The 12,735-nt window shown below is 42.9% G+C and overlaps 1 protein-coding gene across 1 annotated transcript in view; it reads left to right on the top strand.

The window, feature by feature from the left end:
- Positions 1–10,191, top strand: part of CCDC158 (coiled-coil domain containing 158) — a 62,593-nt gene extending 52,402 nt beyond the window's left edge. Inside the window, exons 21-25 of the mRNA XM_073340430.1 lie at positions 2,803–2,870; positions 3,879–4,085; positions 5,147–5,170; positions 8,679–8,780; positions 10,115–10,191. Of these exons, the coding sequence (XP_073196531.1) occupies positions 2,803–2,870; positions 3,879–4,085; positions 5,147–5,170; positions 8,679–8,780; positions 10,115–10,191 (478 nt within the window). The remainder of the gene's footprint in view (positions 1–2,802; positions 2,871–3,878; positions 4,086–5,146; positions 5,171–8,678; positions 8,781–10,114) is intronic.
- Positions 10,192–12,735: the final 2,544 nt, after the last annotated feature.

The raw sequence follows: 12,735 nt of genomic DNA, 5'->3' as shown, positions 1-12,735 counted from the left end.
TGCTGCAGCTGTCTGTGCTGCTGCCTGACTGGCTGCTACCTTTATAGGACCCCTAGTCAGTGAAGCCCCGCCCCCTAATCAGGGCTCAGCTTCTCTCCCAGCACAAAGCCCATACAAGCCTCTACACATACAAATACTACCAATACAAAGCCAAACAAACACAAATACCTTCTCCTCCAACAGAACTCCCACTCAAACTCCCCTGTTTACAGCTCTGTTTGCTAGCTCCTGTGCTGCTGCAGCTGTCTGTGCTGCTGCCTGACTGGCTGCTACCTTTATAGGACCCCTAGTCAGTGAAGCCCCGCCCCCTAATCAGGGTTCAGCTTCTCTCCCAGCACAAAGCCCATACAAGCCTCTACACATACAAATACTACCAATACAAAGCCAAACAAACACAAATACCTTCTCCTCCAACAGAACTCCCACTCAAACTCCCCTGTTTACAGCTCTGTTTGCTAGCTCCTGTGCTGCTGCAGCTGTCTGTGCTGCTGCCTGACTGGCTGCTACCTTTATAGGACCCCTAGTCAGTGAAGCCCCGCCCCCTAATCAGGGCTCAGCTTCTCTCCCAGCACAAAGCCCATACAAGCCTCTACACATACAAATACTACCAATACAAAGCCAAACAAACACAAATACCTTCTCCTCCAACAGAACTCCCACTCAAACTCCCCTGTTTACAGCTCTGTTTGCTAGCTCCTGTTCTCAATCTATACACTGAATCATCCTATGAAATGACTGATGCAATCATCTGCTTTCTCTGTTCTAGTATTCACCATGCATTGCTACTGAATTAAAAATCTCAGTGCTGGTTTATAGGCTATGTTTTTATCTTTTAAAGCCTTCCGGCCAGATTCATCAATCTATTTTCTGTGACAAAGCAGTAGTTTTTCCTCAATTTTTCCTTTTTTGCTGCCATAAAATAACCAGTCTTTGTCAAAAGGTCAAGAGAAAATAATTAGCAGTAGGTTATTATTTGATAAAATGATTGATGAATATAAATATGCATGAGTACAAAAAAACCAGCCACTTTGTTGTTTTTAATGGGTGTATTGCAGTTGAATTGCTACATATCTATACTTCATGTAACCCCGACATCAGAGCATGCATGTTGATCTCACTGTCTCATAGCATGCTACCTGCCTTATTATTAGTAAGATAAGAGTCCTCAAACAAGGAAAACTCAAAAGCAGGAAAGCATACCTAGATGTGAACCTGAACAGTTCTATATCAAATACACTGTGCCACAGACAGCCAGGAGTAAATCTATGACTGTTACACCAGGAATGCATGTAGCCCATTGTGTATAGTAAATTTATCTTAAACAGAATGCTTGTCATTACTGCTTACATAGAACATTATGACATATGTATGGAACAACTACCAGTGTTGTTACGTTGTCATTTCATAAAATGTATGCCCTAATTAAAACAACTATTGCATGTACTATTTATACAGTAGCACTGTTAAATGGAAAAGGATTACCACTCAAATGCTGCCAATATCCAAAGCACTGAAGTAGCTGGTGCATAAACGTTGAAATAAGCTTTTCATGTCAATGTTTTGTTGTGTTAGCATCATCACCTGTTTATGTCACTATGCTGAAGTTATACTCATTTAGCCTCTGTGCAATCCTCCCCACTTACAGTGTGAATTCTACAGCAAGATTACTGCACAGCTCTGGCAATTGTATTTCTGACTGGGTTTAACCCTAAAGTCCGCAGTAAGACCCTGCTCCTGCAATTTGTTTTGTGTGGACAGACTCCCTGTACCCAGGCAAAGACAGTCTCCATTGTAGACTGACCCCTATCTTTGCTTGGTGCCACACTGACTTTGGCAGGGCCCGCCTGGGCACAGAAGTCAGTCCACATGGAACCCGCTGCAAGATCAGCACCTTAGTCTTTACTCCATCCTTATGCAGGCAAAACTCTCCCTGGGAATTAAGACTGGAGTAAAACCTCAGCAAGGACTTCAGGGTTTGGGCCACTGGTTACTCTCCTGGTAGAGCTTGTGTGGTGTGTTTTCCTTACTATTCTATTTGTTTTGTTTCCGCTCTGTGGGCTGACTGCAATTATATATGTTAACCCTTTTATATAACATACTACACCCAGTATTCTAAATATATGGACCTATACGAAAGTCAGAAATCTCCATATTGTACAAGAGCCTGATTCAGAGCCCACTGAAGTCAGTGGGAAAAACTTAAATTGACCTCAGCTGACATTGGATCAAGCCCGAAGCACTCAAACTGTGGTACTAACATAGCTGGGGGCATGCAGCTTTAAGTTGCAGTCAAGTCATCAGTAGAGACTCTCGGATACTATGTTTATGGAGGGCACGTAAATATCTATATGGGGCAGCTCACTAAATGTGGTACATTTTGACATCTCTCAGCAATGTGAGCATCTCCTCCTCTCCAGCCAACATCACCCTCTGCTGGGCTACACTTTCTCACCCCCCAGCATTCCTCTGTGGGGAGAGAGGTTGTGGTCACATTGCACCTGTACAGTTTTCCCCAGTGACGGACTGACCTACACCCAGGTGTGAGGCTGAACCATTAGCTTTAACATTATGCTAAAATTGCATGAGAATTAAATGCATGAGAAGGCCATAATGGTTCTTTCATTCTTCCAAGTAAACCCATTTGAACCCTGTATACACCATTTACCTTCATGTATGTGTATGAGACTTCTAGAATGCATGCTAACTCTTCACTTTCTCATTGTGGAGATTAGCTACTCTAACGAAATCTCAGCCTGGCACTTTCAGAATAGAATGCTAGTCTTGCCCTTGTTTTGCTTGCAGGGAGCCTTTAACTTTACATGTTTCGGATCTTGAGGACCAAACCGTTACCCTGTCTTTCACACCCCCTGGTGAGTTTTCCCAGGCTGCACTAAAGAATGCATGTTTCAAGTAGGCATGGCTTGGGACAGAGCAGAATTGTATAGAGAAGTGTATTTTCATAGGTAAGTTTTACAAGTGTCTCTTAGCAGGAGCTATTTACAAAATCTCTAAAGCACTTATCACTGTGCTTCATCATATGTGTTTTACTGTTAATAGGTCAGTTCTATTGAGAGTGACATCAGCACATGTACTAAGAATTGAAAAGATGAGGAGGGCTTTCCAGTTAGCTGTTTTCCCAGTTTAGAGTGATTTCAGCAAATTACTATGTTTATTATGGTTTTCTCCATGAATATCTTCCACTTGACAAAATAAATCTCCATAAAAGGTATTTGTTAACAGTAGTGGTCTTACATAGTTACAAAGCAACATTTTCAATCTTGGGTGCCTACATTTAGGCTTCTAATTCCATATTTAGGCAACTAAATAAGGGTCCGGATTTTCAGAGGTGCTGAGTAATGGCACCTCCCATTGACTTCATTTGGAGTAAGGGTTACTCAGCACCTCTTACAATCAGGTCATTTTTATTTAGATGCCTCCATATAAATTTTGGGCACCCAATGTTGAAAATATTGTCCTAAGCCTTCTCCTAAGTAGCTAGGCAGAAGGTAAAGCAAGAACTGGGTTGGTGAGCAACCTTGAAAATCCTGTCTGAATTGTTGAAAATCAGGTGTTCTCCAAGGGTGCCAGACACAAGTAGTCAGCAGAAATACACTTGGCCATACTCTTCTAGGGAAAAGGTACAAGCCATCTTCCAGTTGACAATCCATGCACCAATACTGCATGTGACTTGCAAAGAAGTTATACCCTCTGTTCTCTTAGATAGAGGGTAGGTGCTGCTATGTTGACTGCTGATGGAAAATGGGAAGAATTAAAAAATGCAATGAAGAGAACAGAATTATGAAATGATTGCATAGCAGAACTCACATTAAGGGTAGAAGATGAGCGCTTATTCAAATGGCACTTTGTCGATTTTCTAGCCAGTCCATCCATCTTCACTGCTGCTCCTCGTTATGCCTCTTCCCCAAAGAAGTTCTCCCAGGAGGAGAGATACAAAGATAGGTCTCCAGTGCACTCACTGTTAACTGCTCCGCTAGATGACCTGAAGGCTGTCCCTAGTACCTCAGCAGACCATAGACCATCTTTGAGGAAGAGTAGCTCACCAGAAGCTACAACTGCCCGGAAAAGTAAGTATGGCCCCTTCTTCCAATCAAGAGGACTCTGCTGGCTTTTTTCTCTCCCCTAATCACTACGGTAGTGAATTACAAACAATAGGCTAAATTCATCCCAACTGTATTTCTACAGAGACCAGTGAAGTTACACCACCATACACAGATGTTATGTTATGTGGTTCATGAGGGTAATGTTTTTAAATGTTCAGAAATACATTTATTTTCATACTTGCCTTTTTAATATTTAACTATTTAAATCAGGGGTGGTCAAACTTTTTGGCCCAAGGGCCACATCTGGGAATAAAAATTGTATGGCGGGCCATGAATGTCAGAAAATTGGAGTTGGGGTACAGGTGGAGGGTGAGGGCTCTGGTTGGGGGTGCGGGCTCTGGGGTGGGGCCAGAAATTAGGAGTTCAGGGTGCGGAAGGGGGCTCTGAGCTGGGGCAGGGGAGTGGGGTGCGGGCTCCGGCTGGGGGTGCAGGCTCTGGTGTGGGGCTGGGGATGAGGAGTTTGGGGGTGCAGGAGGGTGCTCTGGGCTGGGACCAAGGAGTTCAAAGGGTGGGAGGGGGATCAGGGCTGGGGCAGAGGGATGGGGCGTGGGGAGAGGCTCAGGGGTGTAGGCGCCAAGTGGCGCTTACCTCAAGCAGCTTCCAGAAGCAGCGGCATGTCCCTTCTCCATCTCCTACATAGAGGCATGGCCAGGCAGTTCTGCACACTGCTGCCTCTGCAAGCACCGCCCCTGCAGCTCCCATTGGAGCACCTGAGGGGGCCATTGGAGCGCGTAGAAGCCAGAGGGCGACCATTCCGCAGCTTCTGGGAGCCGCATGGAGCGGCCCCCGACCCTACTCCCCGGCTGGACTGCCAGAGGGCGGGCCAGCCCCAGCAGGGCAAGCCCCAGACCCATCTCCCCAGCAGGAACTCGAGGGCCAGCTCAAAATGGCTGGCAAGCCGGATCCGCCCCATGAGCCGTAGTTTCCCCCTCCACCTCCGCCCCCGATTTAAATCCTCCCCTTTCGCTCAATAAAAGTAGGGGTGATTCTCAAAATTACATTGTTGACCTTTTCTTTTTACACAGATGTCTCCTTCATTCCCAGTTCTTGTAAGTATAATTCCATTATGCACATTTGTTCCAATGTATTTGATGTTCCATTTTAAAGCTGTGTTCTAGAGTTCGCAACCCTGCTCAGCTTACTGAAATCCATCTCAGTTATTACTGATTTTCTCACTTCACACTGCATGCACTTAAAAGACAAAATGCTTCCACATTTAGGGAGGGCCACCTTGTGACAATCCATATTAAGACATATTTCTCCTCCTGTATTGTATAAACTCTGACATGTATCACAGCTGCCGTTTAACAGGGACTATGCTTAACACTATGTACCAGTTTAGGATGGAAAGTGAAGAAAAATACTATATCCCATTAAAGCTGCATGAGAAGTTACCTGAACATTAACAAAACTGAAAGAAAACAATTAGGGTGAGATTTTCAAAAGTGTTCAGTGTTGGCCTAACCATTCAAGTCAACTCTCATTGACTTCAATGGCAGCAGAGTTAGACCAACATTGAGTGCTTGTAAAAATGCCACTCTGGCTGTATATACATTAAACTGTAAAGTGCTTCTAAAACTAAACTAGTACTTGACAATGCAGAACATAGAAAAAGGGAGATAAATGTATTTGAAAATGAAATACAGCATTAAAAATTCTGGAAGGTTCGACCTTCCCTTATTAAGTCAGAACAATATACAATTTACGAAGGGCTAGAGTGTGAAGTCATTACCCAATCAAAACTCCATACAAGAAATTTGCTGCCACATTCCTGGGAAGAAAGGAGTCACTGATCACTTGAAGAGGAAAAAAAAATGACCAAAAAGGTAATTCAAATGAACACGTTCCTTCTCTCCATCGGCCAGGGAACAGTTTTGGCAAATTCCTGTTGTGGCAGGGAGACGGTCCTATTCCTTCCTCAGTAGGAGATAAGCAAACAGCTCTTCCTTGCAGGGATGGGGGGAAAAGAAGGGGTCTCCTTTGGTAAGTGTGTTGTTGTTGGGCTATTTGGGGGTGGAGGGGTTGTTTTTGAAAGCAGTCCTGGTTCTCCCTTTTGGCAATGAGATAAAAGCAAATGATTCTTCTTTCATCAGGAGCAAACACACAAAAATGTTGACTCCTTGGTTGCAGGACAACCAGTTCCAAGTCAAAGTCATAGAGTTTAAGGCAAGAAGAGACCACCAGTTCATCTCATCTGACCTCAAGCCACCAACACCACCCAGCCACCCTCACCTTCCTCTTCACTGCAAGTCCTTTCTATTCTTCCTAGTCCATGGAGAAAGCGCAGCATCTTCCAACCAGCCCAAAACATCTCCACATCTTTATCATCAATTGTCATCAAGGCAAATCCCAAAGGGACATAGCCTCCTTACAGATCAACCACCACCAAAACTGATGTCTAGCTAGGTCCTTTATGGCTACATCTTAATGGCCAGAACTGGAGGATTCTTTTCTCTAGGCCTGGAAGCTATGAGACAAAGCAGGTTCTTTTATCCTATGTGATGAAGGGCTTTAATCCCTCTACCGTCTGGCAATAAGGATACATTCATCCCTTCACAATCCCATTGAAGTCAGTGGGAATTTTGCCTACCTAAGGACTGAGGAAAAAGGCTTTCAGGATTTAGCCAAACGAATGCCTTGTAGAACAGAGCTTAATCCACCTGCCCAGAAATGACCCTAACTAGTTTGGAAAAGCATAGGTAGTTCAACCATGGAACCCCCTACTAGTTAAACCAGAAACTTGTCAGTTGCCTTATCTGATTAAATAAAATGTGCAGTTAACTAGTCTCGGTATTTGCAATAGTCAGGGGATTTCCTATGGTAAGTATTGAGAAATACCAAGGCCTAGTGGAAATACTGATGTAACCACATCTCTCTCTCTCACTCTCTCATTTTTATATATGTGTAAAATCTTCAGTAAAAGTAACAAACTTTTCATCCCACCACTACACTGGTAGAAGGGTGTGTATTTTAACACTAGTGTACCAGCCACCTGCCAATGGCTCAGGTTGCCTGGAGTGCTTTATTAATCTCGTATCAAAAAGTCCCTAAATAAATGGGCCATCAGTGAAAAAACAGATCGAAACAACTCTTTGGAGTGATCCCCAGCTATATGTTAGTTATTACATTTTCTTCTTACTCTATTTGTAGTTCCCCCTAGGAGCCTGACAATACACTTCCCACTCAGTTGTTTTTCTCTTGTACATGTGGCAATCCTCCGGCTTTTTCCTCTGTGTTTTCAAAGGAGCCCTAGCAAAAATAGCCATGCTGAATGCTCCTTGCGCTGAATGCTCACATTGCTGTGCTCCTGCTGGGGGGCTGACTGGCTCTGCAGCAACGAAACACACTAGTAGGCGCTAACCCTGCAAGACTTTGCATGTTTATTTAAAAACTAGGAGGCGGGTGCACATAAGCACATGACACTTCCACACTCATTGCCAGGGGCCAGTCGGACAAATGCAAGTCCATTTATCCACAGAACCGCACCAGCTTCCGCCACCAATGTGCCTTGACCCTGAAGGGGCTTTTCTGCTCAGGAAGTAATTAGTTGCATGTGTAATGATGAATTTTGTGGGGTGGACATCTCTGCAGTTGCAATTGCACATAACCCACCAATTTATTTCACACAGACCGTGAGCCAGCCAGCTGACATGGATGACTTTCAGTCACTGCCAGCCCTGGCTCAGTTCAAACCTGTAACCTAGAGATGAAAAGTTCCACATTCCATGCTTTTTCTATGTAGCTGTGTGCCTGCATCTCTGCCCCGCCCCCATCTACCTGTCCCTTTCCCTCCTCATTTTAGAATGAGCAGCAGGTCTGAATGGTGCAGCTCCTGACCAGAAGTGGTTTACCCCGGAGCCACATTCGCAGAGTGAAACGGACTATGATTGTGTAGTTGTAAAGCATTGATTTGCATGTGCTGTTATAACTGCTAAATTGGGCTAGTCCATAGTCCACCTCCTGATCAACCTGAATCCCACAGTAGCCAACTACTAATTGGTTTACTGCTGTTACATCCTTACGTTTCAAGTCTATTTCTGAACATCAGTGTTCAGTCAAAGTCAAACAGAGGCAGTGTGGCCCAGGGGATGGAACACTGTACAGGAACTGAGAAGACCTGGCTTCTGTCCCCATATCTGCTATTGGCCTCTTAGATGACTTTGGGCAGGTCACTTCAGTTCTGTGCCTCAGTTTCCCCATCTATAAAATGGGGATAATACTGACCTCTTGTGAAAAGAGCTCTGAGATCTATTAACGAAAAGTTCTATGCACAAATATTATTATTAACAAAGTACTTTTTCCTCCTTCCCCCTTCACACAACCACATAGCATTTAAAAAAAATTGACTTGCTTGAAATAGAAATATGATTCATTACAAAAACTGATGTTAATCATTGTCATCTCATTTATTTTCTCTTTGATATTCAAAGTAATCCTATTTGTTTGAAATCTTTATTTTAGAACTAAGTGTAATTTAAGGTTCCTATATAAAGCAACTAGTTTGATAATGTATTTTGGTACCTCTAATAGTATAGTGACTAATCATTTTCTCAATAGCTTCTCAGCCTGTGGAAACCAGTGGGAGCACATGCAGGAAGCTACAGAACAAGATGGAAAACCTACAAAACCTGGTGGAAACGTTACAGATGAAAAACCAAGGTACTGGAATTTATTCTATTGAAATCACAGGTATTTATTTTGAAATGTACTGGAGTCTCCACTGTATCTCTGTGGTACATGCCATAGCTCTGGCCACAGTTGTCCATTCCTGTCAGTTTAGATGTGTCTGATTTACTAATAGCCACTTCCACATTATCCAGCTCCTAGGAGAATAAACAGATTAACTCCACAATGTACTGTACTCAGCCCTTTAATGAGCTCTGAGATCCTAAATCTTTCAAACATGGCAGCTGTTGAGGGGTGCGGTAATGTGCTGCTGTAACCAATTAAATGGGATTTTTATGGAGCTGTTGACCCTTCAGGGAAATTGAAAGCTATTCTGTTTATAGAAGTCTTCATTTAAAAACAAAATCACCGTTTACCAGCAGTGACCACACAACCATAGCTGATCCTCCACAGTTATTCCTTTTTCTAAAACAGGGAAATCCTGCAGTCTCAGCCAGCCCACTGATCACAGCTGACATATTAGGCCCTGATCCTGCTCCCACTCGCACTGAAACCAGCTAAACTCCTATCAACTTCAGTGACTGCAGACCACTGGGTGCTGAAATTCCTTTTGTCGTCAGCATTTTTTCCTTACTCCATATTCTGATTATCTTCCCTTTCCCCTTCACTTCTGTGCTTATGGACCTGGAAGATGAATGCTTCCACTCATCATATAATTATGTGAAAGTCATGAATGATGGGAATTTGTTTGATAAAACTCTAATGAAATTATTTATATAAAACAAAAACCGAGCAGGGAAAAGTTTGGGCCAGCTCGTGTAAATGGTCATATCTCCCTTCAGTATTTGCTCTAATTTAACTTCCACTTGATACACCAGCAAGTTTTCTGTAACAGTAACGTATTATACCTCAGCTGTATAAAAGATACAGAACTAAAATAACCCCTCATATGTGCATTAGAACAAACGCCACCTTACAAACATTGGCCCAGAGTCACTTAAAATTCAATCAATTTCAATACAACCCATAAAAAGTAACTTTGAAATCAATAGAGTTTTCCCCATTTACTTTCTTACAGTAATGAATTCGGGCCATTGGGTCCAAATGAAACAGCTGTATAGCCAAGCTGAGGGAATATCCATTTATTATTAGGCCTATTTTGTGTACTAAAACATCAGCCTACTAAAGTGGAAGCCACATTTGTTTTCTTTAGGGCACAGCAAACACAGAGCATTGCCTGTGTAATATGCTGGCTGGCTGGCTGTATAAGCTGTAGGTGTCAATACCTGATGCTTGAGTTGTTTTCTGCTCAATGTGATCTAGCAATACACAGCATTCAAGTGATCTATTCTCAATGCTATTTTCAGCAATGTCTTCAATGATCCGCTGTCAGGAAAAGAAGATTGAGAAAGTGAAGGACAAGGAGAAAAAGCTAACAAAATAAAGAAACTCTGTATGGTTGTGATCATTCCAATATATGTAGATTTGGCCCCATTAAATGTGATGCTTAAAATATATGATACTGTTAAAGATTCATAATAAAGGTTCTCATAGTTTTGTAATCTGTGTCTTGGACTAGAATACTAGCCGCAATCTGGAGTTCTAAAAGAGCAGGATGTAGAGAAGTAAACACAAGACATAGAGAGAGAGGTATTGTATCTTTTATTGGCATACAGTGGGAATAGCCACATACGCCAAGGGAGACAGCCAAGAGAGAGTCATGCTGGTCATCCCAAATAAGGCCCAACAGAGCCCACACACCTATTGTTAGTTTTAAATACTGTAGAGAGACTCCTTTTGTTAACCGTCCATCTCGGGGAAAACAACCTAAAGTAAATTTTTCTATACATAATGTTATTTTAAGAAGTTCTGCTAGGTCATGATATTCCATATTTCAGAGCTAGAGACAAATAGTGCTGCCCACCCCATAAGCAAACTGGGAACTTCCCCTTTCCACTTGTATAAACTAGCCCTTTTAGTCCCTCACCCACTCTTGGACCCTATACCTGGCACTGGGGCAGGACTAAATGCATCTCATCCTGCACCTCATTCCAGTGTGACTTTGAGGCGGGGAGTGGCATGGAGCAGGGAAGGGGTCCTATCTCAGTAGAAAAAAAGTTCAATAGCTGGTAGAATTTGTTTTTAATACAGTAGATATTTGAAGTTGCCATGCACTGGGATATTAGCAGTAGTCCCAGTGGAGATGGATTAAGGAGCAGCGTGCAGGTAAAGTAGCCAGAGATGCATGATAAATGTAATTTAGCATATGGATACTACCACCCTCTATACACATTTCTCAGACTAGGGAGTGTATCTACAATGCAGCGCATTGGCTGAATGGCACAAAGCAAAAAGGATCACCGGTTGCTCTTCCCCCAGACTCCTTTCCTCCTGTCACTTCCTCCAAGGGGAGCTCTCATTCAGAGTTCATTCAGTGTTTGAAGTGGAAGAAATGGGGTCTTCCTACCACGCTGCATATGAATGTGAGATGTTTAGATCCAACATTGTAAGCCAATATCTCACACTTCAGAGAAAGATGAAAGGGGGAAAACCATAATTCACATAACCAATTGCATAGTGCTGCATAGAAGGGGGAAATAGCCTTCCTGATCATCGTGGAGAACTGCTTCCACATTGAAGCAGGTCACTGGATTGGCTGTATCTGATATATAAAGTAGGTAGGCAGGCAACGTGAGATTTATTCTCATTAGTTATATTTTTGGATCTAGAGACACTGACAGTGTTTCTTTAACCATAAGCAGAGGGTTGGAATAGATGGTCATGAAACACTTCAGAGTAAGGTACAGCACTCCGCCCTAGAACAGTCCTGTTCCTCTTTCGGTCATGACCTGTACCATGCAGCACCTTCCAGCCTAGGGAAATAATTAACAGCCCTCTAGAGCATTGCCTATCCACATCTTCCAATACTACACACTATAGTAGTTGCATGGAACATTGTCCCCCTCCTTCCAAAACGGCACATCAGCGGTACTTGCACCTGCCCCAGAGATCAAAAGGCAAGATAGGATGCGGACTTTGATCTCTCACACGGTAGCATATCCATTACCTCTAGCCAGACCCAAAGTGTACTGTACTGGATTCCAATGGCAATAAACTGCCTTACAGCAGATGTGTGACCCAGCACCAGTGTAATACAACTGCTGACACACCCAATCACAAGAAAAGAATCTTATAGAAGTAGAAATTAAAAATCAAGACTATTATAACCCGCAAATAACTTTGATAAGCAACATTTTGAGACTGTAGCTGAGGGAGGGGGGGAGAGGGAGAATGTTCATATGCCTGAGGACAAGACCACAGAAAGGAATGACCTGGGGACAGGGAGAGGGAAACTGAGTTTTAGATTCAGAGTAGAGAGTATAAAAGGCAGAGCCCCCGCTTTTGTACACCTGTGAAAGAAATAGAAATACCTAAAAATATGAGTGCCCGTTTGCAAGTGGCATCTCAGAAAGTTGTAGTGTGCTTTAACTATTTTACATAGCAATGACTGCCCCTGTGATTTCATGCGTGGGGTTTTCCCCACAGGTGGAATGATGCTTACAGACTTGACATTTTTTGCACAGATTAATTTGAGGATGTTCTGGGTTTGGTGTGTAGAGTACCAACAGGGACTGGGTAGTCCTCCCCATAGCTTAGTTCTGATACCATAATACCCATATTTTGTCTTACACTGACTTTGGTTTCTGCTTATGCATGTTGGTCCTCCCTTAAGAGTTATAAAAGGAGAAAATGAAATGGCAAAAACTTGATTTGAAACTACCATTGCCTTCCCTTCTGCGTACCAGGTTATCGATTCAGATGCATAAACATAGGACTACTCCCTTTTCTTTTAAAGGATGAACGATAATCTTTAAATATTGTTCCCAACTCCCACCCCCAGCATGTTGCTTAATTAATTCACTGAAACACAATATTGCATTATCATCAGTATCTAGCAACCTGTGCGTGAAAACTACTACTGACCTGA

Source organism: Lepidochelys kempii, chromosome 4, assembly GCF_965140265.1.
Source record: "Lepidochelys kempii isolate rLepKem1 chromosome 4, rLepKem1.hap2, whole genome shotgun sequence".
Lineage (NCBI taxonomy): Eukaryota > Metazoa > Chordata > Testudines > Cheloniidae > Lepidochelys > Lepidochelys kempii.
This window is presented reverse-complemented; position numbering and strand designations above follow the sequence as displayed.